Here is a 24,894-nt window from a genome sequence, read left to right as displayed (position 1 = left end):
GCCTTCTCTGCCACAGCCCCCGGCTGTGGGAAAGTCTGTGTCTTCTCCACAGGGCTGGGCTCTGGGCCCAGACCCTGTCAGCATGCACAAAGCCAAGCTAACATCTCAAGTAAATGCCTAAAAGTCTTAGCACAGCGTATTATTCCCCCACCAAGGAGCCTGTCTGTCTACCCGCCACAGGGAAGAGGAGGGCTGCCTTACCAGCAGAAGCCTGGGAGGAAGGAAGAAGCTGTTGGCCCAGGATGTGGGCTTTACCAGGCCAGGGAAGCCTGGAACTGACCTGGGGATCATTGATTCTCAGCATCTACTGACTCCTGCTGCATGGGACACACAAATGACTCACAAGAGGCCCATTCCCGGAGGAGCTCACAGCCTAATCAGAAACAAGCGTGATGTCAAATTGGCTGAAGGAATATGACAAATCCTGAGCTTCTAAGGTCAAAAGACACAGATATACAAAAAAAGCTACGAAGGAGATGGAGTCAGTAGAATCATCTGCAACCAACACAGCCAGCCAGGGGCAGGACAATTGTTCGGGAAGCCAGAGAGCTAAGAAGTTAGCCTTCTTACGTTGGTGGCTTAGTCCATGTATGCTGCTATAACAAAATACCATAGACTGGAATTTATAAACAACAGAAATTTATTTCTTACAGTTCTGAAGGCTAGAAAGGTGCCAGCAGGTTTGATGTCTGGTGAGGGCCTAGTTTCTGCTTCTGAGATGGCATCTTGTGGCTGCTCCATCATGAACACTGTGTCCTCAACATGGTGGAAGAGACAGGAGGGGCAAGCTTGCCCCCTCAAGCCTTTTTATAAGGTTGCTAATCCCATTCATGAGGGCTCTGCTGTCATGACCCAATCACCTCCTAAAGGCCCCACCTCTTAATACTATCACACTGGTGATTAAGTTTCAGTGCATGAATTTTGGGAGACATTCAGGCCACAGCACTTGGCCTCATATTGCTACACTGTGGCAGGGACAGATGAGGATAGAGCCTTTCTGGGGGATCCCAGATGGACAGGATCTGGGCCTCACCTCTGGCAGGCAGCAATGCAGGATTTTGATAGGCCTACAAGCCTCAGACAGGAAAGACAGATTTCTCATGTTCCAGTTAGGATGCAAAAGGGCTGTGGGAGGCCCAGTATGGCCAGGGCAGCCAGTGGTCAGGCCTGAGAACAACGTAGAGTGACCTGTGTGGATCTGATGACCAGAGGTCATCCCTTCAGATAGAGCAGAGAAAGAAGCCCAAGACCAGAATCCGCGGTGGGAGGAGAGAACACTTACGATAAAGACCAGCACAGATGAGGCCGCGGCAGAGGTACGGAAGACAGTTCTCTCTGGAGCAGAAGGCCCACCGGAGATGGCATCCAAAGAGTGATGCCCCTTCCCCAGCCGTGCTTCCCTGGCATTTGGGTAAGACTCCCCTGACACTGAACATGAGCCTCAAGGCTGGAGGAAGGGCAGATAAACAACGTTGAAGAGACTGAGTGTTGAAACTGTAGAGAATGAGAAATGCTGAAGTTAGGTTTATCAGGAAATACTGAATTAAATACTGTCTGCATCAGAATAGAAGCTCAGAGACAGATTAAAATGAGTCAGGGGAAATGCTGTTTCTTGCACACCTGAGTCTGTGATGATAAAAATCTGTACTCACTCCAATTAGAAGGAAAGAAGTCAGATAGTGCCTGGGAACCCAGATGAGAGGGATTATGGCAAAAGCCAGAGGAGTGAGGAAAGGTTCCAGTAGAGGGGGCAGCCTGTGCCAAGGCACAGAGGTCTGAGGCATAGTAGCTGGCCCTTCCAGAACCTTGAGAAAGTCACTGTGACTGGAGGGGACAGGGCAGAACTAGAGAATGGACTGGAGAAAGGTAAGACGAGATGTACACAGTCCCTACCATCTGCCACGCATTGCCCCCGCACTGTGGAGTTTGCATCGTAGCATGGGGGTCGGGGAGAGGGACAGACAGATGTGTAAACATCTGCGCAAGATCATTCCAGAGGGTGATGATACTATGAAGAGAATAAAAATGGAGCGTGACAAAGTGTGACAGGGTTGGGCTCATCAGAGAAGGCATTTCTGAAGAGGCGACATTTCAGCTGAGACCTGAATGTAAAGAAGCCAACGAAGGGGGCGTGTGGGGGGAGAGCATTCCATGTAGAGGTGCCCTTGCCCTGACTGGCTGTGGCTACAGCTTGGAGAATGGCTTGGGGGTGGGGGGCCTGGTAGAAGGACCAGGAGGCAGAGCAAGCATTTCAGGCTTGAGTGGATGACGGGGGGTATTTGTCAAATATCTGTGCCAGACCAAGGTGAGGGAGAGGAGGTGGATGTTACTCTAGATGCCATGGGAAGCCATTAGAGGGTTTCAAGCTTGGTGTCTTATCTGCCCCTGCCCCCACCCCCAGGATCTGCAGGCGGGGCTCTCTGTGCCTCATTCTCACTCACCTTCACTCCAGCTCAGGCCTGTGTGTGTCTGCCCACCTGGACCTCCCATCCACTCCTTCAGGCTGGTGACTGTGTCCCTGCCTCGAGGAATCCCCCACTGAAGGCCTTGTGGGGACTTATCCAAGAGGTTCTCAATAAATACTTGTGGGGAGACTGAACCATGAAGAAATGAGTGGATTAGACAGAGGGCTCTACACTAGAAGGGCCCTTAGGGAGATGGTCCACCTGCTTTGCCTGAGGCCCTGAAAGAAGAAGGAACTTGCTTAGGGGGACACATAATTTAGTGGTCAAAGGGGTACAGGAGACTGGAACTCACTAGACCAAGATGGTTCGCAAGCATCCTTCTGAAAGACAATTCTGACCATGTCACCCCTAGGCCCCAGTTGTTGGCTGGCTTCCTGTCCCCAGCAGCAGTGTTTATCCAAGTGAGGTCTATAGTCCCTGTTATGGACTGAATTGTGTTCCCCCCAAAATCCATATGTTAAAGCCCTAACCTAAAGGAGATAGGTCCTTTAAGGAAGTAATTAAGGTTAAATGAGATCATAAGGACAGGGTCTTAATCCAACAGGACTGGTGTCCTTATAAGAAGAGAATGGGACTCCAGGAGAATGTGAGCAGAGAAGATGCCGCGTGAGGATACAGTGAGAAGGTGGCTGTCTGCAAGCCAGGAAGAGAGACCTCACCAGAAACTAACCCTGCTGGCATCTTGATCTTGGACTTCCAGCCTCTAGAACTGTGAGAAAATAAAGTTTTGTTGTTTAAGCCCCCTAGTCTGTGGTACTGTCTTAGGGCAGCCCAAGGTGACTAATACAGACCCCAACTTCAGAACTGCCCAATGCTCTTGTTAAATGTGCAGGCTCACAGACCCACCCAGCCCCAGAGCAGAATGTCAGGGGGGTTAGAGGCCAATAATCCATGTTTTGAACAGGCTCCCCAGGTGAGGCTGATGCTGTCCAGATTCTCTCCATAAGCTCACTGAGGGCAATGAAGACTGATCCCCCTAAACCTCTGACCACCAGCCTACCTCTCTGTGCCCAAGAGGACTTCACATCTTCTCCAGCCTCCAGGTTAACTGGCAAGCTCCTTCTGTGAAGTTGCTTTGTTTTCTCACACCCTCACTGAGCCCTCCACAAGCCAAGCCAGGGCAGGGCTGGATGTGAAGTCTGGAAACCCAGTGATAATTCAGATCCAAGCCCTGCCACCAAGGCACTGCTGGGCCATGGAGAGAGCTCCACACAACTGTGATAACTGTGATAAAGACGTGGTAAGAGCTGCAGGAAGGGAAATCGTGTGACCTGGGAGTATGGGCAAGGGATTTGAGCTGCAGAATCCTGTAGGAGTGGTTATTCATTCTGAATTTCTGCCTAGCTGCTGTGTAAGCAAGCTGAGGGAAAGCACCCTGTCTTACACACCCTGGTCCCCTCCTTCCCCCCTTAGGCATAATGGGCCTCAACCATTTGTGGGTTCGTGGCCCTCTGGCTGCTTTCAGTGTCACTAGGAACAGCCCTCCTAGTGACTGGGGGCAAAGTTTTAAAAACACAAAGCCCATTTTGGCAAAACAGAGTACTTTAGAGTCAATCAGGTAACACTGGGTTACAAGGCTAGTTTTCCCATTGACTAGCTGTGCAGTGTGACCTCAGACAAGTAGCATTGTGTCTCTGAGTTTCTTCATCTATAAAAGAAAAGACGAAGAATACTATTTACAGGTTGTTTATAGAATTAAATGAAGTAACCACTGTAAAGTCCCCACTTTCTGTCCTTCAATAAAAGTTAACTCATTATTCCTTTCAAAACAGTGATTTGCCCTATTTGAAGGCATTGTGAGAAGATACTGGTAAAAATTAAATGCATTAGACAACCTCTCAGTAATAACCCTCCTGCACCCTGGTCCAAGTAATGGGCTTTCACTGAGCACCCACCTTCTGGGTAACGGGCTGGGTGCCCAGTGTTGGAACAGTGGAGAGGAGCTCACAGTCTCAGTGCTGACAAGTCAGCTCCTGGAGGGCAGGCACTTCCTGTTCGCATGGTATTCCCAGCACCTAGAACAGGCAGGGCCATAGGAGGTGCTCAGTAACTATTTGTTGAATGAATGAATAAATCATAAATGAATGACTGGAAGGTACAATCCAGGGGGCCTCTGACTCATTTTTAAGGTCTCGAACAAGTCCCTTGACCTCTCAGAGCTGCTGCTTCCCTATCTGTGAAGTCAAAGGTGTTTAACTCGCCTCGAGGTCCTGCCCAGAAGGATTAATAGGGCAATAATATTTAAAAAGGCAACAATAATAACTAAACTGTTGAGCATTGCTATGAACCAGGCACTGTTGTAAAGAACCCTACGAGGTAACAGCATTTTACGTCCTCTTTATAGAAGGGGAAACTGAGGCGCAGAGAGGCACGGAAGTCTCCTGGAGAAGGGGGAATTTGACCAAGTTTTGGAGGAAGGACTGGGGTCCGGACGGAAGTAGCGCAGGAGAAGAGGACCAACGGCCGCGTTCTAGTGTCACTCCGCAATGTTAGAGGCAGACGTCGTAAGAGGGACAAACACTGCTCGGGGCCCGTCAGCCAAGCCCCGCCCCCGACGTCTCCTTGGCAACGGCCTCCGCACATGCGCCTCGGGCACCGTCGCCTGCCCTTGCGGTGCGCGCCGAAGCCGCACGCAGGCCGGGCGGAAGTAGAACGGCGGGCTGGGTGGCGGGAGCGCGGGGCCGGCTGTTAAAGGGACCTTCTCCACCCTGGCCCATTCGCCCGCGGGGACTGCTGACAGTGAGGGCTGGGTGGCCCCGGGAATCGGGACCGAGGAGGTAGAAGCGAAGCAGAGCTGTGTGACCCCCTGGAAGTGACAAGGGGGAGAGGGGCTGTGGAAATTCCCTTCCAGGGCAGTAATGGGATGACCGTCCCCGGGGAGCAATGCGAAGAAGAGGGGGCTATAGAGTTGCATCTTCCGGGTGGGAAGGCACAGCTCCATGGGAGAGTCAGAGGTGGGTTAAGAAGGATCACAGGTCCGGCCTGACAGTCACTCCTCTCCCCACCCCCTGTTTTCAGCATTCTGCCACCTCCCTATCCCGTCGGGTGCTCAGCCATGGCCAGACCTCCCGCGCCCGGTTCGGTGATTGTCCCAGACTGGCATGAGAGCGCTGAGGGCAAGGAGTACCTGGCCTGCATCCTGCGCAAAAACCGCCGGCGGGTATTCGGTAAGTCCCCCCTCCCCCAGCCTGTCCCTTGTCATTCCCTGGGGAGAACAGTATCATCCGTTCCACCCTGGGGCGAGGACAGAGAAGTAGGGCAGTGAAGGTCCTCCTGGAAGCCTATTCCCGGGGCCCCCTCCTCCAAATCTCCTTAGAGCTAATTCCATCATCAAAGCCAGGAACATGGAAACAGCCAAAACCCTGCCAGCAACCACTGTCACGAGAGATGGTGTTGAATGAGCTCTCACTGGGTACCAGGCCCACTGCTGGGTACTTTACACAATGGACTCCCATTCAACCTCTCAACAGCACATTTTGCGCATTTGTCTAAGATCACGCCCCAGTAAGTAGAGGCAAGCCTCTTCCCTATGTTGCTATCTGAAGAATAAGACACTGGTATTCCCCAGGATGAAGCCATCTCACCCAAGCAGGGCCTGGCTGACAGGCCAGCAGAGCAAGAGTCCAGCTCTGGCCAGGAGAGACAAAGCAAGAAGGCTTAAGACCAGAGAGTGAGAGCGCAGCCCACAACTTAGAACTTTGGGATCCTTAGCCTATAGATGTGTCATAATTTTTACTGCTTTTTGCAAATTTTAAGTTAAAGCCATCTTTAAAGATCTTGATACATTGATTCTGTGGGGTTTATTTGTAGTAACTGAGAATACTTTTGTTTATATTTCTCCATGAAAGAAGGAATTGTGGAAAACCATGCTCTTATATGTTGGAAATCTAGAACAGGTGATAATAGTATCAATAAAAACCATATCATGCATCAAACTCAAAAAAATAATTGGGTGTTATTCGGAGTGGACCAAGGCCCATCTCACAAAGCACCAGTGATCTGGCAGAGCCTCTCATCCGGGGTCCTGTTAAAATGCATGTTCTTGTCCAGTGGATCTGGGGCAGCTGACAGTCTGCATTTCTAACAAGCTCCCAGGGGAGGCCAATGCTGCTAGTCCATGGACCACACTATAACAAAAACTATAACAAAGGATTTCAGAACTACGGTCTCAGATTTTAGATCCACAGTTTTGGGTTTCCAATCAAGACATTGAGGATGAGAGGCTGTTTTGCAACCTTACGAACTTCTCGTCAGCATCTCTCACACATGTGAGGGTTGGGCTCCAGTTATTTGTTATTAACGATAGCTAAGGCACCAAAGTTTGTGAATAATCCACTTTTTTTTTTTTTTTTTTAGAAATTCAGATAGATTCAAAGTATGACCCTGTATTATGGCCATTGTCTCTCTACATCCCATGGTGGCTAGGAACACTGGCTTGGGGTAACCCAGACCCAGGCTTGACTCAGGCTCCACCACCACTGCTTAGCTGTGTGAACTTTAGCCTGAGGTTCCTTCTTCTGTGAAACGGAAGTAATCATGTATTTGACCCATAGAGTTGCTGGGGAAATGAATAAGGAGCGTATATGTAGCGCACTGAGCATAGTCTGGCATGCAGTGAGTGCTCACCGAGGGTTGGCTGTTATCGTACTTATTGTGTCTTCAGTTGTGTTGAGTGGAATAGAGTTGAGTGAAGGTAGAGCTGATTTTCTGGGAATTACATAGAGCACACCAACCACATTATCTATGCCACAGCTGGTATTAAGCGCTATAACTTCAAGGAATGGTAGTGGTGACTTTGCTTTTTTGTACTATTTTACTTTCCAGCAGATATTTGGGGGGGGTTGTTAATAGTTGTGCATACCCACCTACGTGTGAATGCCATCCAGGCCCCGCAAGAAAGATCAAGAACACCTGATAAATAAATATCAGTGGACTGTGTCCCAGGCCTCTCTAAAATTAGGATGAATATTGAGAACCATGGATGGTTGGTTAGCCCTGAAGAAATCCCTTAGAGATGAGATTGTCCAACCCAAGGTCTGATGGGACAAGTGTGAGATTGACCCCCTGACCTCTCCTGGCTCCCTCCTTGCCCCAGGGCTGCTTGAGCGGCCAGTGCTGCCCCCGTCTGTGGTCATTGACACTGCCAGCTACAAGATCTTCGTGTCTGGGAAGAGTGGTGTGGGCAAGACGGCACTGGTGGCCAAGCTGGCTGGCCTGGAGGTGCCCGTGGTGCACCATGAGACCACCGGTGAGTGGGGCCCCAACACTTTGCCCCTCCTGGGAGGCCTTCCCAGGGGCAGAAGCAAAAACCTGGCCTGGACCACACAAGCTGGGGATGATAACCAGCTACACCACTTATTCTGTGACTTGGGAAAGTCGATTTCCCTTCCTGAGCCTCCACTGGGGATCCTCTGTCCCAAGGGGATAATAGTACCAGCCCCACGGGGTTGTTGTGGGGTTGCTACTAGAGACAGTGGTGGTAACATGCCTAACATCAGGCTGGCACAAAGTAGGTGCTCAACAAATGCTAATCTTCCTCTCTTGTTTCTTTCTACTGGGTGCCGATTGGCCCATCATGTTGCAACATTCCCCAGTGTCGCAGGACCTTTGGGTCTCCTTTTGCATAAGAGGGACACTGCTTTGTCATGGCTAGGGCTGCATCTTCCTGGTGTACAGGCGGCTCCTCCAGGGCAGGTCTCATTGCCCCCCATCAGACTGAGAATTCACCCAGGTCAGGGACTATGTCTTCCCCATCAGACTGGGGACCCACCAGGGTAGGGATGTATCTCTTCTTCCCATTCCTGGCCCCCTACCCCTCTACACCTCTGCCCCTCCCATGCTGAATGGCTGACACCTGCCCTCCCCAGGTATTCAGACCACCGTGGTATTTTGGCCGGCCAAGCTGCAGGCCAGCGACCGTGTTGTCATGTTCCGCTTTGAGTTCTGGGACTGCGGGGAATCTGCGCTCAAGAAGTTTGATCATATGCTGCCGGTGAGCAGGCAGGTGGGCCTGGGTGGGCTCCAGGAGGGACTGTTTGTCTGAGGGGAGCTTCTGAGCACAGATGTCTGAGCCAAGCCCATCTTGTCTGCAGGAGCCCAAGTTGGGCATGAATGATTAAGGGCACTGCACTGGTTGGTAGAGCTCTGAGCTGGCACTGGGACCTGTGTCCCAGCCTGAGCTATGTCCTAGGACCAGCCACTCCTGATCTGGGCCTCAGTTTCCCAACCTGTGAAAGGAGGGATGGTTACTGATTATTCTCAGGGCTCTGCAGCTGATAGGAGGGTTCTGATCCTGTGGTCCCGTGGTTATGTGGTCACGTGCCTCTCCATCCCCAGGCTTGCAAGGAGAATGCAGACGCCTTCCTCTTCCTCTTCTCCTTCACTGACTGTGCCTCCTTTGAAGACCTCCCTGGACAGCTGGCCCGTGTTGCAGGCGAGGCCCCTAGTGTTGTAAGGATGGTCATTGGCTCCAAGTATCCTTTGGGTGGCCCCTGGGACTGCCTTGGGCTTTTTCTTAAAGGGTGCAGCAGAGCCTACCCCAGACCCTGAGTGTGGGGCTCCAGGGAGGAGGGAAAAGGCTGGATCTGATGGGGTGGTGTGCAGATGTGCCCGGCCAGGCTCCTTGACCTTCCTCCAGATTTGACCAGTACATGCACACAGACGTGCCCGAGCGTGATCTCACAGCCTTCCGACAGGCCTGGGAGTTGCCCCTGCTGAGGGTGAAGAGTGTGCCAGGGCGGCGGCTGGCTGACGGGCACACGCTGGATGGGCGGGCTGGGCTGGCTGACATTGCCCATGTGCTCAATGGCCTTGCTGAGCATCTGTGGCACCAGGACCAGGTGGCCGCCGGCCTGCTTCCCAGTCCCCAAGAGAACGCCCCCGGCTGAGTAGTGTTGGCATCAGGAGTGGGTCCCAACCCTTGGGTGACCCAGGACAGAGGGCAGTACCAAGGGCCTAAGTCTGGGCAGAAATATTGATCCCATCCTAAGGACAGGCCAGAGAGACCCAGTCAGGGAGGACAAGGCCTGAGAAAGCCCCTGCCCAGCAATGCTTCCCTTACAGAATCCGTGGCAGTGAGGTGGGGGCACACAGCTAACACTCCCCCGCCTCCCACTGCCCTTTCCCTTTCAGCAGCACCCATGGAGTGTGGCTGGGCAGAGAGGGCACCTCAGCAGGGCCCTGGACCTCAAACAACTTCAGTCAAGAAGTTCTAGTTGAGGTAACACCATCTGCTGTAACAGATAAACCCTGAAATCTCAGTGGCTTAACTCCATAGAAGTGTTTTTTTCTTGCTCAGGTCTTACTTCAGGAGGAGGCAAGGGCGGGTGTGGGGCTCTGCTCTATGTGCTCATTCAGAGACCCAGGCCCCGAGACCTTCCCAATTTGCCCTGGGGCATCAACATCCAGTTGAATGAATGAGAGTGGAAGATCACCCAGGAGGTTTCTGAGGACCAGGCCTGGGGTGGGATGTCTCGTTTCAGCCCCCACTCCACTGGCCAGCACCCAGTCACATGATCACACAGTGGCAGGGGAGGCTGGGAGATGTAGTCCAGTCGTGTGTCCAGGAGGCAAGTCCTTCACCCTGCAGTGCCTTTCTTGATCATGTAACTGTCAGGCCAGGCTTAGGAAAGGGGCCCTGCCAGCCTGAGAAATCAGAAAGCAGCACTGAGCAGGTCCAAGACCATACAGGGTGGGGGCAAGGGTGTGAGATGGCCTGACAGGCAGCCCTGCCCTGAGGGAGGCCAGCAAGGACAGGAGCAGGAAGGTGAGCCTGTGTCTCACCCCTGCCCCCTCAGCCAGACACACTGGTGAATATAGGCTCAAGTGGGGTGAGGGGAAGGGACTGGGGAGGGGGCCTTTCCACTCTTACCCCTTGAAGATACCCTGCCCATCCCCATAGATGGATCCCTGGACTGAGGCCTGGCCTAAGTCTGATCCAGCTGGGAGGGCCAAGGGCGCCCAAGTATAGTGACCCCCAAGGTCACTGACCCTCAGAGCTGCCTCTTGCGAAGGCAGCCCTGGCAGCTCTGTACAGCTCACATGCACATGCACAATCATATGCTCACATACACGATCATATGCTCACATACACCAGCACTTCTACTAGAATGCTCCCTCACTCCAGCCTCTTGGCGCACATGGGAGGCTCACCCTCATTCCCATTGCCCATACTCACCCATCCTGGCTCACATAGGTACACCAGTGATGCCCACACGCCTGAGCACACTGCTCGTGTGCCCATGCATGCTGACAGTCTGTTCACCCTGGCCACTGCCTCGTGGGTTTGTCAGCCCTTCCAGGGTCTGGGCCAGAAGAAAGACTGATTTCAGCACTTCCTTACCCCCAGCTCGGGTTCAGAGCTCAGACCCTGAATTCATCCTGTACCCCAAGGAGTAATGTCTCCAGACAGGATCCCTGAGCCTCAGAACTTGCAGTCTTTCCCATGGCAACCCTCAGCCCTCAGTTCTGCTCCCAGCAGCCCCCATCCAGCCACTTCCCCTCCATCCTTAGCTCTGGAAGACTACCTCACCCAGGAAGCAGCAAAGTGTGGGGACAGGGCCCAGGGAAGGCAGCCCCTGGGCCTGACTGGGAACTTCCAGCTACCCCCACGTCCTAGCCAGTTATATCTGGGCTAAACACTGTCCCAGAAAGGAGACATCTCCATCCTTCTTCAGCATTAGCTCAGCCACAAGTCAGTAGGCTGTTCTGGAGGAGTAACCCAGACCCTCCCCACTATATGGCAGGCTGGATTTCTCCTGCTTAGCACTGCAGTGGGCAGAGAATTGACCCCTTACCCACCTTCACCCCAAACCAAGGGGTTAACAACTCCTTCCACGTGTCTCCCTGGTAAGAACAAAGGGGGGAGAGCAGTGGGGTGGGGGCTCAGAGCCCTGCCACCCCCCTCCCAGGGCTCTTTCTCAGCTCCTCCAGGCCCAGCCCCTGTGCTACTTTAGTATTTAGTAGACCACCCCCCCAGGGTCCTCCACCAAAGTGCAGAACTGGTGCAGGGAGGGACGAGGTCACTGCAGAGCCATGATTCTTCTGATAGCTGATGGCTGTGCTTCCTGGGCGGTCCCTGGCAGGCCCTGTGGAGTGTGGGTGAGAAGACAGAGTGTGTACACGTGGGCACACATTCAGGTCGACTTCAGGGACCTGCAACCTGTACGGTCACACGGGGCCCTTGCACTCAGAGGGGCCCATGCCTGGTTGAATGCTCTGCTGTTGCCATCTTGAAATTCTTAAGTGTTTGAACAAGGACCCGCATTTTCATTTTGCACCGAACACCACAAATTAGGTAGCAAGTCCTCCGCATGTTGTCCAGAGAGGGCGTCTAGGCTCCAGATAAAGCTTCTTTCTCAAGCCCTCAAAGACAGAGGCTACTTCTGCGGAGTGACAAAAAGCCACCAGAAGTTAGGAAGTCACCTTCTTGCCATTTTGGTGCCAGAAATTCCACCATTTGGTTAAGCCTCACAACAGCTTCTCAAAGGCAAATACCACTTTGACTCACTCTCCCCTTCTTGGGCCCTGAGATCCCTGGAGGGAGGGGTGGTGATTATGCCCCCAGGCTGATTTAGGGGTGACCCTGACTTAGAGGGGACAACTGGGAAAGGGATAGCCAGGTTAGCTTTTTGGGGTCCTGGAGCCTCTGCACTTGGAGGCCCTGGAGGGAGCTGTTGGAAGGAGGGACGCTGTTCCCCCAGGGCAGGAGTGACAGTGTGGATGTGCTGCCAGGCCCAGCACTGCTGCTGTTTGTCCCAGAGTCAGCACTTCCCAGCCCCCTCCTCTCCCTCTACACACACTGGCCTCTCGGAGAGCCCCAAGCCTCTTCACTACAGATGGGGAGACTGAGGCCCAGAGAAGGACAGGCATTTGCCCAAGGTTGAAGAGCCAGGAAGCAGCCCTGATGCTCTTCGCCCTCTGCCTCCGCCTCCCTTGAACTGTCCTTCCCCTCATCTCCTAATGCTGTTTTCTGGGTCCAGCCCCTCACAGGCTCCCACTTGGTCCTCCCTCCTTTTCCTACTGGAAGCCTGGGGCTGCCTGTAGGAGGAGAAATCCCGTGCTGGCGCCTCCCTCCCCCTCTCCTTCCCTTTTTACCCCCCTCCCAGCCCCCCCCCCCCTTCCCAGGCCACACTGAGCTGACAGTGAAGCCCCTGTTTGCTGCCAGTAGAGCCTGGCCTTGTGGGTGAGAGGAAGGACCCCAGGGACGGTATGCCCCCCAGGACGACGAAGCGGATGCAGGAGCCAGACCTGCAGAGGCTGCTGGGCGGGGCCACGGGAGCCTTGGGTGGGTCCAGGGTGGGGATAGGGCTTCCTGATCTTACTCTCTGGGCAGGCTGGTGCCAGCCATGATCCCCACATACCAGGAACTGACAGAGTGGGAGCGGGGGGGGGACCGTGCATGTACAGATGGAGGTTCAGGGTCCAAGGCAATTTGGAAGTGTGTGGAGGCAAATCCCCAGAGGGCCAGGCTGGGGGATGGGGAGGTGGAGGTCCCTCCCTGTCCCTCTCTGTGACCTCGGACCCAGAGGCTGGGATAGTTGCGGTGGGGGGAGAGGGACGGGGGAGTTGGAGTTCAACTCTATTCTAGAAACAAAGGGCGGATGCTGGGAGCAAGGGGGGAGGGACTGAGGCTTACTTAGGGGGTGGTCCAGCAGGAAGGTGAAGGAGAAGAGTGACCTTTTGTGTGCACAGTGGACACATCTGTAAATGCAGAAAACATAGCACCATTTCTTTGAGTTGTGAGAAATAAATGCCTGTCAAATGTTTAGCACCGTGCCAGGCACCAAGTTAAGGGCCCAATAAATGCTGACCATTATCACCGTCCTTTATTACAGTAGTGGTGGCGGTTCTTGGGCTGAGAGCCGGTGGAGAGAAGGAAGGGTCACAGATGGCGCAGACAGCGCCTGGATTGTTACACTTTATATTTAGCCAGGGGCGGGCGAGCTGGGGGGCGGCGGGAGGGGCGGCCCGGCTGAGCCTGTTGAGAAGCTCCAGGCACCTGCGACCGCGCCCCGACCCCTGCGCTTGTTGCCTCTAGGATGGCGATGCGCCAGGGACAAGGACCCGGACGGCGACCCTATCTGCGCGTCCCGCGGCAGCATTTATGGCCCGGACGCCAGGGACCACTTTTTCGCGACGGGAAAACCAAAGTCGATAAGACAGGACTCTTGCCCCACCTCACCCGGGCGGCCAGAGTAGCCAGGCCACGGTCCCTTCCTGAAATCTCCTCTTCGCTCCCCGAGCAGTCCCGCAGCATCTCTTGTCCATTTCTTCCTCCTTCCCTCTTGCTATTGCGCGATTTCCCTTTAATTTTGGCATTAGCGGGACTGATAAATCCAGACCCCGCTCCGCACCCACCCAGGATGGAAGTGGGACAGGGTGGGGCAGACCTCGTGCTGGTGTGGAGGGGAAGCTGCGACCCCTGCAGCGGGCGGAGCGGCAGCCGCTCGTGCAGCGGAAACTGCGCGCGGCGGAGCTGCTCCTCCAGGGGGCGAGCGCGGCGGGGCGCGGGGCGCCACGGTTCGGGTCCCGAGGGCGAACGCGACTCCCCTAACCGGCTCTGTGACCTGCGCAAGCGGCTTCAGCGCCTCATCTGTAAAGTGAGGCCGTGACGATGACACGGGCGAAGCGTGTAAAGCGCTCAGCTCAGTGCCTGACACGTCAGAGGTGCCCAACGAAGGTGCCCGGCGTGTCTTCATGTTTGTATGATGAGGGTGTTGGTTCCCTCCTCGTTTGAATTTCAAACGGGAAAACGTGTGTCAAAGCACTTTTTTTTTTTTTTTTTAATGACCGGTAAGGGGATCTTAACCCTTGACTTGGCGTTGTCAGCACCACGCTCACCTAGTGGGCTAACCGGCCATCCCTATATGGGATCCGAACCCGTGGCCTTGGTGTTATCAGCACCACACTCTCCCGAGTGAGCCACGGGCCGGCCCCGTCAAAGCACTTTTGAAAGGGGCAAGGACCTGTTACCCACAGACCAGGCTCGGCTTGTCCTCTCGCATCAAACAAATGACTCGAAAGTCCAGAAGTTGGTGCAAGGATTAGAAGGTTTATTTAGATAACCGGCATCTCGGGGATGACCAGGCTAAAGTCATCCCGCCTTCTGATGCCTGTTGTGGGGTATATAAAGGGGAAGAGGCAGGAAGATGAGGTGAGGGTCTTTGTTCTAAGAAAAAGTGGAGGAAGGGCCTGGGAGCAGCACGTGGTCTGAGTCAAGTGTTAGGGTCCCGTGATGGGTTGGAAACTTCGGCGTCACAGAGTCTGTGGTCAGCTTGGAGGCCTTGATGTTACCTCGAGGCTGGAGTCCTTATCTCCTAGGGAGAGCTAAGGACAACAACCTTAGTCAGACATCAGCACAATACCTGACTTGGGTTTCTAATGAGCGTGAATGCAGTTTTCCTCCGAGTAAGAGGCAGCCTGCCTCTCTCTTGTCTCTCCTTTTGGTAGGAAAAACAAGAAACCCAGTTTCAGTCCTTCATTGTAGGGGCACCCCCCTCTGAAGTAAACCAACATAGTGATTTCATCTTCCAGCAGTCGCTCCATTCTTCTGCTAACCTCAAGGAATTGATAATTATCAGTTTCCAAGTTAAAGTCTGGCTAAAAATGTTCTGCTTGGTCTTAGTTACCCCAAAGATGGTGGTGGTTTTTTTCTGGCTAAGGTCCCTTTCAGACCCGCGCGCGGGACGGGATCAGTCACCTCGAGGCCGCAATCGTAAGGGCGGTGGCGGGGTGGGCTTGGGGTCTGGACCACCCTGCGATCCCGACCCCAGGAGCGCAGCCCCGAGGAATGCGGCGCCCGCGCGGTGCATTCAGCCAAGCTGCGCGCGCCCTGGGAACCGCGGGTGCTCTCAGCCGAGAAACTGAGCCTGCGCGCGCCGCTGCAGGTGGGCGGGGCGGGGCGGGGCGGGGTCAGCCCGGGGTCGGAGTCTCCCCCGGTGCCGGTGATTCTGCCCTTGTTCCCCAGGCCTGGGTCAACCCGGACTCGCATGGCTCGGTGGAGCTGCTGCGGGGCCTGTGCCCGCGCAACCCTCCGCTGCAGCACGCGCCCAACAAGCCGCTGGACTTCCACACGCGCGCCTCCCGCCGCTCCAAACTGGGCAGGCGAGGCAGGGCGGCGCCTCGGGGAGGGCGGGGCTGTTCGCAGGGGGTGGGGTGCCAGCCGCAGGCCTGGCCCCATCGAGGCCATTGGCTCCTTTCTGGCATGCCAGAGAGGCAACTGCGACCTAACTCCCTTTACGTTGCTGGCTCTGTCCTTTCCTTTGGAGTTCCCTGCCCGTGTCCTGGCCGCCCCTTGTCCCTGATTTCCACCAGTTCAGTACGCCTTAGATGTTCACTTGACTGGAATACACCCAGCCCAGGCTGAGATTTGTGAGCAGATGGACTCTCTGGCATTAGCAACTGGCACGTCTCATCCCTCCTGTCCACAGCTGAGACACTCTGGACTCCCGTTGTATATTAGGCTGCAGATTGGGCAGAGGGCTTCTGACCCCTTCTCTGCTCACAGATTCCTGGGCAGCGATTCCCACGACTCCTAATTCTCCAACATGCAGAGGCACATGGTGGTGAGAAGGTGGCTTGGGGAGGGTCCAGCTGAGACCTTAAGGGGTGGAGCTGATGCCAGGACTCCTCCTGGCAGGTGGCAGAGATCCTGGCCCGCACAGTCTAGGGGAAGCACAAGCATGCAGAGATGGGCACTGCCTGCCTGCTGGCTGAGGGAGTCTATACTGCAGCCTTCCCACTGCACGAGGCAGAGAGGTCTCAAGTTCAGATCTCTCCCAAGCCTGACAGCAGGACACGGCTGGGGCTTCGGGAGAGAATTCTCAAACTTCCCTGCAGCTCTCCTTCCTTTCGTCCCCCTAGGGCCACTTTGAATTGCCTGGGTACCAGGTGTCTGGTGTGGATCTCAACCCTCGCCAATTGCTCTACTTGTCTTGGGCTTGCTGGGGATGCTGGCATGAGTATAGCCCCTGGCCCATGTATGAGAGTACTTTAGGGAGAAGGTGGCCATCTGCTTTGCCTGTCCAGGTGAGTCTGGCACTGGGGTGGAGGCTAGGAGCTGGGCTTAAGTACAGAGATGGGTTTCCTGAGTTTTCTGTCACCCTCCAGGTTTCCACAGGGCCTGACTGATGCCTGCTGCCCTCATAGGCACCCTGATCTTTATCTCTGGCCATGTCGTCATGGGCGCCAACACACCAGTGGGAGTGGCTGCAAGAGATTTGGAGAATGGGCTAGGTGGGCCAGCTCAGCTGCCTGGTTGAAGATAGGCCTTCCCAGGATGGGCCTCCTCTGTTCACAGAGAGGAGATATGTGCCAGTGGGGGTGCCTTCCTCATCTGCCCACTCTGTGATATCTGTACCACGTGGAATATTTCTGAGACCTACCCCATGGCCAAGGTGAGCCAGGGAAGAGGACAAGGGAACCAGTAGGTGTTTGGGGCCCAGCCTGGGCCTGGCTGCTGGGCCATGCCCTGCAGTGTGCCCTCTCTCCCTTCCTGGGCAGCCAGGCTATCTCTTTGACTACCCAGGTATGGGGTTCTTCAGCATCTCTGTCCTTCCTAGAGCACTGGAAGCTCGAGAGTGCCACCTTGGCCCACCTCTGGGACTACAGTGACTTCCAGGAGGAGGATGTGATGTCCAGCTCATCCTTCCAGTCCCAGAACTCCACTTTCCAGAGTTATCGGAAGCCACAAGGCTTGCTGGCAAGAGCTCAGACTTTGGAGTCCAACACCACAGGATTCAAATCTGGCTTCTCCCTTATACTTTTCCTGGGTCTCTTTTCCACCCTCCCTTGACGTCAGGATGATATAAATCTTGGTGAGGTGAAGCATTGGGAGTATTAAAGGTGTTTAGCTGGGCGTCAAAGAGAAACCCTGCCTGGAATGGAGAAGAAGGGAAGAAGTATCCCACTTACCCACCCATCCAGCCACCCAGCTGTCCAGACATCTGATCATCAATTCTGAATCTGTTTGCTTTTCTCCACTTCCACTGCCACACACCTCCACCCCAGTCCAGTCCAAGCAACCGTTTTCTCTCACCTGGACCACTGCAGTAGCCTTCCAACAGGACTCTCTGCTCCTGTGCTTGCCCCACCTAATTTATTCTCAGCGGCCAGAGCCATCTTTTGAAAATACAAATAACACCTTGCATTATCTTCCTCAAAGCCTTCTCGTGGGTTCTCATGTAGAAGGTATTTGGGAAACCATCCAAACCCCTCAGGGGCCTAGAAGGCCCTGTGCCATCTGGCCACTGACTCCTTGAATAGGTCAAGGTCATTTCCACCCAAGGGCCTAGGCACTGGCTGTTCTCTCCTAGAATCCTCTTCCTCCAGATTTTATATGGCCTACTCCTTGGCATTCAGGTCTCACCTTCTTAGAGAGGCCTACCTTGACCACCTAATCCAAAGAGGCTCCCTATCAATGTTTTGATTTCATCCCAGAATTTATCCCTATATTTTCTTGTTTATGTGTTTATTGCCTGTCTTCTGCCACTAGAATATGAGCTCCATGAAAGCAGAGACCTTGTGTGTAATGTTGACTGCTGTATCCCCAGTGCCTAAAACAATCTCTAGCATATGGAAGGTGCTCAATAAATGTTTGTTGAATTAATCAATGAATTACTAATCTCTCTCTCCACCTACCCATCTGTCCAGCCATCCATCATTTAATCCATTCAACAGTCAGGGTTATAGGAAAATAGTAACCAGACAAGATATTTCAATAGAGATAATTTAATATAAAGATTGGTTAAACAGGTGTTGGAGAAATGAAAAAGCAGAAAAGGAACATTGAAGTAACAAAGTCAATGTCAATGGTACCCCCTGTAGAGTGCAGAACACAACTCATGTGACTGTAAAGAGTGGCTCTTCACACATTGTCCCCTCCCTGGAATGCTTCTCCTCCAGTGTTACCCTACTTGGTATCTTTTTATCTTTTAGGTCTCAGCTAAAATGTCATTTCTTCAGAGTGACCATCCCTGAAAAATTTTTTTGTCAAAGGATTTACAATTACGTATCTGTGTTCATTTGTTTAATGCCTATCTCCCCAACTAGTCTGTAAACTCCATTAGGGCACATACCTTGTCCAGTTCATCACGGCATATCCATATCTACTGCAGAGTAGTATGTGGCCAGTTAATAGTTATTGAGTAAACGAATAAACGAATCCATCTACTCATCCACCCATCCAGGCATCCATTCACCTGTTCTCTTGTCCATCAACCATCTAACTGGACTTCCATCTCTGCTTACCCACTTAGCCATCTGTCTGTCCATCCACTCATGTACTCATCCACTTGTGCACCCAGTTACAGATTACTCATTGTTTTCTTGCCTAGTTCACCCACCCCTCTGTTCACCTACTGCCCACCCATTCATCAGTCTGTCCAGCCCTCTCTCACATGTCCATCCACTTGTTGTTTACTTCTCTGTCTACCTGCCCATGCATCCATCCATCCACAGGCTCTTCACCAGGCCCTGGGGGAAAAGGCCCTGCAAAACCAAAAAGGAATCAGACCTCATTCCTGTACTTCAAGAGCTCCTGTGCAGGCAGGAAAATGCAGGGGGCTTCTCCCACCATAGGGTCATGACACCAGCCTCTTGGTCCTAGGATGCGCATTTCTGTCGCCCCGTCTGACAGGAGTGGCCATGTCCAGAGTTTGCTGCCCTGGCCCGGCAGATGGCCCTGAACCCAGTGACAGGCCCAAAGGAGCCCTACTTCCCACCCTGCAACCATGTTACCCACCTGCTTACTGGCTCTGCAGCCATCCTCATTATGGTGATGGGGCTTTGGGTCTGGAAGTATCAGCCCCTTCAGGGTGTGCTGGAACTTTGGTGGCCTGCCCTCCAGCTCTGACAGCCCTCCCTGCTGGCCCACAGCTTTGTGTAGTGATGATTTTCCTGGTGTCTATTATAATTTACTGTGGCATCATCAGCATTGCAATGTTCCACACTGGCAACCCCATGCTCATGACCCAATTGAGCGCCCCTTGGGGTAATTGAGGGTGGGAGCTCTGTTCCAGGCTCCAGGCCCAATGTGGGCATCCTCAGGTCCTTTTCACCCCTCCACATGGGTGGGCTCCGGTGATGGCCTGGTACTCTGCCTAGGCTGGCAACTTTGCCAACATCGGCAGCACTGTACTCAAACTGGTGCTAATTCTCCTCGTGGGCCAGGTCTACACCATGCTGGCCAAGCAGCTCACCAGGTGGGGTGAGTGAAGGCTATGTGTTGCAGCGCTTTCTTGGGACCAATTGGGAACTGGGAGCCCTGAGGCAGGGCTACCTGTACCTCAGAGTCTGCAGCCAGCCTTGGTGTCACCAGCCACCCTCAAGTGAGGGCGTCCAGGGGGTACATGGCTGACCTTAGAGGATGGTGGGTTGGGAACAGGAGTGTAGGGGCTGACCTAGTGGGCTGTGCCTGCTCCCTTGCACCCAACAAAACTCTGACCACCTCTGCACTTTGCCCAGAGATGTATAGAACCCATCCTCTGGACAAAGATGCCTTCACTTTCAAAGTCTTCATTTTCCAATTTATTAATTTCTACTCCTCTCCCTGCTATGGGCTTTCTTCAAAGGCAGGTGACGACCACTCCCCACCTCCTACCCTTGAGGCTGTTGCCTCCCAATTAAGCAGTCCAGGAGAGCAGCAGCACCCTTTGGGCTCTAGATTTGTCTCTACTCAGATCTTGCTGTTGACCTGGAAGCCGGATTGCTCTGGGCTAATTTTCTCAAGCATAACATCCCAGCACATCATTGGGTAGCTGTGAAAATCTAACACCTGCACCCAACCTGCACTGGGTGGCCCCAGGCCTGACACCCCCACCTCCCAGTGCTGCAGTTTGAGTTCATCACCATCTTTGTGGGGGCTTTCCTGCCACACACCCTGGGCTGGATGCTGGGGATGCAGCAATGAATCAGAGCTGATCCTTCCCCCTAGGAGCTTCCAGTCTTTAATGAAGACTAGATAGGAGTCATAAAAGGCTGGACTCCCAGGAGGTGATTTTATTATATAATTGCCATTGTCATTTGGTGGGATGGGAGGGAGAGTCACCAAAACAGCCCCAGCACCATGACTTCATCTTCCTGGGCCACAAATGCCCCATTGGCCGATCATCAGTTGGGCAGTAGATATAGGCCATAGTCCCAATAAGCTCATAGGAACATGGTCCCTGGGACTTGGGGGCAGGGGTGGGCAAGGCTGTCAGCCTGTCAGCGGTGTTAGCTCTCAGTGGGTGGGAGGCTGGAGGATCAGGCAGGAGCAGAGTGGGGAGAGGGAGTCAGCCTCAGCACGGAGTTTAGCTGCAGCCTGGCTCCAGAGAGAGAGGGCACATTGCCAACAGATGCAGTGAGCCTTCAGGTTTGTGGGATACACTGGTCAGTATGGCATATTGCTCAGCATGTGGGATGAGGACATGAGTACCCCTGGGTAGCTGGCTCTTGGGGGAGAGCAGGGGTCATCACATCCTCAGATCTGGTAGGGGCAGGATCTGTCTCTAGGTCTTCAAGGTGGGTGGGAGGAGTAGGTGGCCAGCAGGGAGGCGCACTGGTGGGGAGGTGGGATCAGCCATATGCAGACCATAAGCCCCGAGTAAAGTGTCCTGTGTCTGTCAACAACAAGGCGGCCCTGGTGGCTGCCTCATCAAACTCGCTTGTTCACTCTTCATAATCATGGTGGGCAAACACATTCATAAGCAATGTGGAGTGATTCATTGTGCCATTTGTGAAGGGTACAGGGAGCATAGGGCTGGGCCTAGGCAGGCCATGGGGAGAACTTCTATGAGAGCAAAGCAGAAAAAACCCTTGGCTGGGAGTCAGGAGACAGTGGCACCAGTCCTAGCGCCACCTCCTGTGAGCTGGGTGGCTTTGCATCTCTCTGAGCCTCAGTTTCCTCACCTGTGCAATGGGGACAACAATACCTCTCCAAGAGAGTTGAGAGCATTATGAGATGCTAAACAGGAAAGAGCTTTATAAATAGAGGGCTTTCTATTATGATTTTTGGGAGGGGAGTGGGTTCCAGAGACCAAGAATGACCATGTAGGAAGCACAGAGATAAGAGTACAGGACTCTGAAGTCCTACAGACTGGATGTGAGCCCAGGCTCCACCACCTACAATTTGGGGAGCCTCGGGCAAGGTCTCTAGATCTCTAGGTCTTCCTCATCTGTAAAGTGGGAATAATCATGGTGCCTACCTCTAAGAGGTGTTGGGGAAATAGAAATGGCAGCTCCTGGCACAAGGCTATTGTTATGACCATTTTCTGGTTTCTCTGCCCTCTACCCAGGAAGCTGAAGGCCTGATGGCAGAAGCAGCCCCTGGCAGGGCTGCGGGCCATCCGGGTTGCGCAGGAGCTGCAGCGCTGAGAGGAGCACTATGAACTCATCCAGTGGGAGGGCCTGCTTGAGGAATACCGAGAGATGGGTGAGCAGTGGCCCACCTGTATGGGAGTGTGCCGCAGGAGGGCGGGAGCTGGCTGGGGAGGCCTGGGAAGCAGGGGAGGTGGCCCAGTCCTGACACCCCTACCTCCCAGTGCTGCAGTTTGAGTTCATCACTATCTGTGTGGTGGCCTTCCTGCTGGTGCCCTTTTTCACTCCGCTCAGCAACTGGATGGAGATCCAACTGGACACCCACAAGTTCCTGTGCCCGTACCTGCGGCCAGTGGCTAAGGGGGCACATGGCATTGAGATCTGGCTGCTCCTCCTTGAGGCCATGGCCCACTTTTCCATCATCGTGAATGTGAGCGCACAGTAGAGGAGGGGAATACAGGGTCAGAGGTGGAGATGGAGGTCAGAAACTGGGGAAGGGGGCCCAGGAATAGGAAAATAGGGGGCCGGGTTCAGAAATCAGGATCAGAGGTTGGAAAACAGGGGACAGAGGGCTAGGATCCCGGGCCGCAGTCTTATTCGGCGGCAGGAGTGGATTTGGACCCGAGTGGGGGTGAGTTAGGGGATCCGGCCCTGAAGGCCCGCCCGCCCTGCAGGTTTTTCTCCTCGCCGTCATCTCGCGCTTCCTGCCGCGTCTCCTGTACCAGTGCGAACACCACAGCCAGCTGCACGGCTGTGCCAGCTCACGCTGGCGCCCGCACCCCGGGCCTACCGCACACAGTGCACGTGGGACACCAATCGTCACCAGGAGAAGGGGAGCAGCTGGAGGGGCGGGCGCTGAGCTTGGAAGGGGCGGGGCCTGTGGGAGGGGCGGGCACTGAGCCTGGGCGAGGCGGGGCCTGTCGGTGGGGCGGGCACTGAGCCGGGGGGCGCGGCCTGTCGGAGGGGCGGGGCGATGAATCTTCAGGCGGGGCGGTGAGCCTGTGGGAGGTGTGGGGCGGGGCCGCTGGGAGGGCAGGAAGCTGAGTCCGCCCCGCAGACAGATGCGCAGAGCCGGCTGAAAAATGCTGAAGGGGCAGAGCCAGGTTCTAGGCGCGGGGAAGGTCGGCAGTGCGGGGTTCGGAGCCGAGATCAGAGAGCCTCCCCGGATCCCACAACCTAGATACAGGGCTCTTCGCCACGCGCAGGAGGGAACCTCACCCTCTTCTGCTGGAAGCCGCTGGTTGTGCTTCTGGGCTTCATCATCGTTTTCGAGGTAGGTTCAGCCATGTCTCAGACAGACCTGGTTTCAAGTTCAGGCTTTGCCGCCGACCGGCCTGTTATATAATAAGATCTTCTTCATAGAGTCGTTATGTGGAAGTCACTGTAGGTGCTCAATGAATTAATATCACTACTACTAATATTAATATCACTACTACTAATATTATTATCTCCTGGCAAGAGACTTGGAGAAAGGAGAGGAAGCATTCTCCCTCCAGCTTTGCTTAAGACCCTCTTCTAGTAGCCCTAGTGTTGGGGGGAATCATACCTTTGTGTCTTCGGGCAAATGACAACCCCTTTATGATTCGGTTTCTTCACCTGTAAAACGGAAGTCGAAATTATACCCACCTCATACAGTTATTGCGAGAATTAAATGAATTAATATCCGGAAAATCCTCAGAATAGTGCCTTGCACATGGTAAGCACTCCATAAATTAAAATTGCGAAGGCAATCAATCATCGTCTCTTGGCCCCCCTTCTCCCCAGCACGTGGTCTTCTTCCTGCGCCTCATTGCCTGGCTCGTGCCCGATGTGCCAGCTGCCCTGGCTAGCAAGGTAAAACGCGAGCGCTACCTGGCCAAGCAGGGCCTGGCGGACAGCCAGGAGGCGGTGCTTTTAGGCCAGCACGGTTCGCGGACCCTGGCCCCACCCCCACGAATGACCACGCCCCAGACGCCCTCACGCTTTAGCCCCGCCCCATCCAGCCCCGCCCTCTTTTGTCATCGCCCAGCGGGGGGATTGGCGGGATTCCCAGTAGTTTCCTCCTGTTCCCGCCCTTCACCAAACCCTCCCGCGCCACGCCCCTCTCTTCCACTTTTCCGCACGTGGGGGCGGAGGGGTGGTGTCTGCTCTGGAGGGCCAGTGTTCAGCCTGACCAAGCGGTGCTGTGTGCTGCAGCAGGGTTGCTGTCCCCGGAGCCCAGCATGCAGGGGCGAGTGAGGCAGGACTGCCCTTCCAGGACCCTAAGTCCTCTGGCTTCCAGCTAGGGGTCTGGGCAGTGCCTTGGCCTGCGGCCCCACAGCCAGCTCCTGAGCTGGGATGGGGAGGGTTGGAGTTCTCTGGACATCCCTAGCCCTGCATTGTCTCCCTCTCCACGTTCCCTGCCTCCTGCCCTTTGTACAATGCTGACAATAAACCTGTCTGTGCGCCCCAGTGTGCCACCTCTCACCGCCACCTGGTCTCCACCCACCGGGTGCAATGTCTCTTTACTATGTGATGAAGCTCTGGAAGGCCCCTAATCACTCTGAACTCAACGGTCATCAGTTGCCAGCTAAGGGAATTTCTCTGGGGGAGAGTTCATTGGGGTCTGGGCCATGAAGCCCCCTGCCCTGTGTGCTCATTAAGGCCTGTGTGTATGAATAACAACAAAAGGTTGTTAGTTAGGTCAGCTGAGACACCTCCCAACAGATTTTCACACACTTTTCACAGGACCCTCCCAAAAGCGTGGTAAAGCAGTACCAGGCAGTGGTTAAGGACATAGATCGGTGGTGGGATCGGACGGACCTGGGTTTCAGTACTAGTTCTGCTCATTCTTAGCTGTGTGACCGTGGGCAAGTTATTTAATCCCTTGGACCTCAATTTCATGATCTGTAAGAGAGAGACTTCGTAGAACTGATGAAAGATTTAAATGGGATAATGTACACAACTCAACTGGTGCAAGCCTCATGTATAGTACTTTCCTGATAAGTGCGAGCAGAAACAGTATCTACCTCATAAGACTGTGGTAGAGATTAAATGAATACATACATGTGAGGTGCTCAGAACAGTGCCTGGCACATAGTAAGTGTACAATAAGAGTTACTAGCCACATGAATATTAGTATTTGTACACACATTCATATGAAGATTAAGTACCT

At 54.0% G+C, this 24,894-nt stretch overlaps 1 protein-coding gene across 1 annotated transcript; it reads left to right on the top strand.

The window, feature by feature from the left end:
• The first annotated feature begins 5,122 nt into the window (after positions 1 to 5,122).
• On the top strand, positions 5,123 to 9,693 carry CPLANE2 (ciliogenesis and planar polarity effector complex subunit 2). The gene is made up of 6 exons (XM_063106776.1): positions 5,123 to 5,242; positions 5,484 to 5,632; positions 7,561 to 7,713; positions 8,333 to 8,457; positions 8,802 to 8,938; positions 9,103 to 9,693. The coding sequence occupies exons 2-6, from the start codon at positions 5,521 to 5,523 to the stop codon at positions 9,350 to 9,352; spliced, it is 777 nt and encodes a 258-aa protein (XP_062962846.1). The 5' UTR covers positions 5,123 to 5,242; positions 5,484 to 5,520; the 3' UTR covers positions 9,353 to 9,693.
• Positions 9,694 to 24,894: the final 15,201 nt, after the last annotated feature.

Source organism: Cynocephalus volans, chromosome 8 (assembly GCF_027409185.1).
Source record: "Cynocephalus volans isolate mCynVol1 chromosome 8, mCynVol1.pri, whole genome shotgun sequence".
Classification (NCBI taxonomy): domain Eukaryota; kingdom Metazoa; phylum Chordata; class Mammalia; order Dermoptera; family Cynocephalidae; genus Cynocephalus; species Cynocephalus volans.
This window is presented reverse-complemented; position numbering and strand designations above follow the sequence as displayed.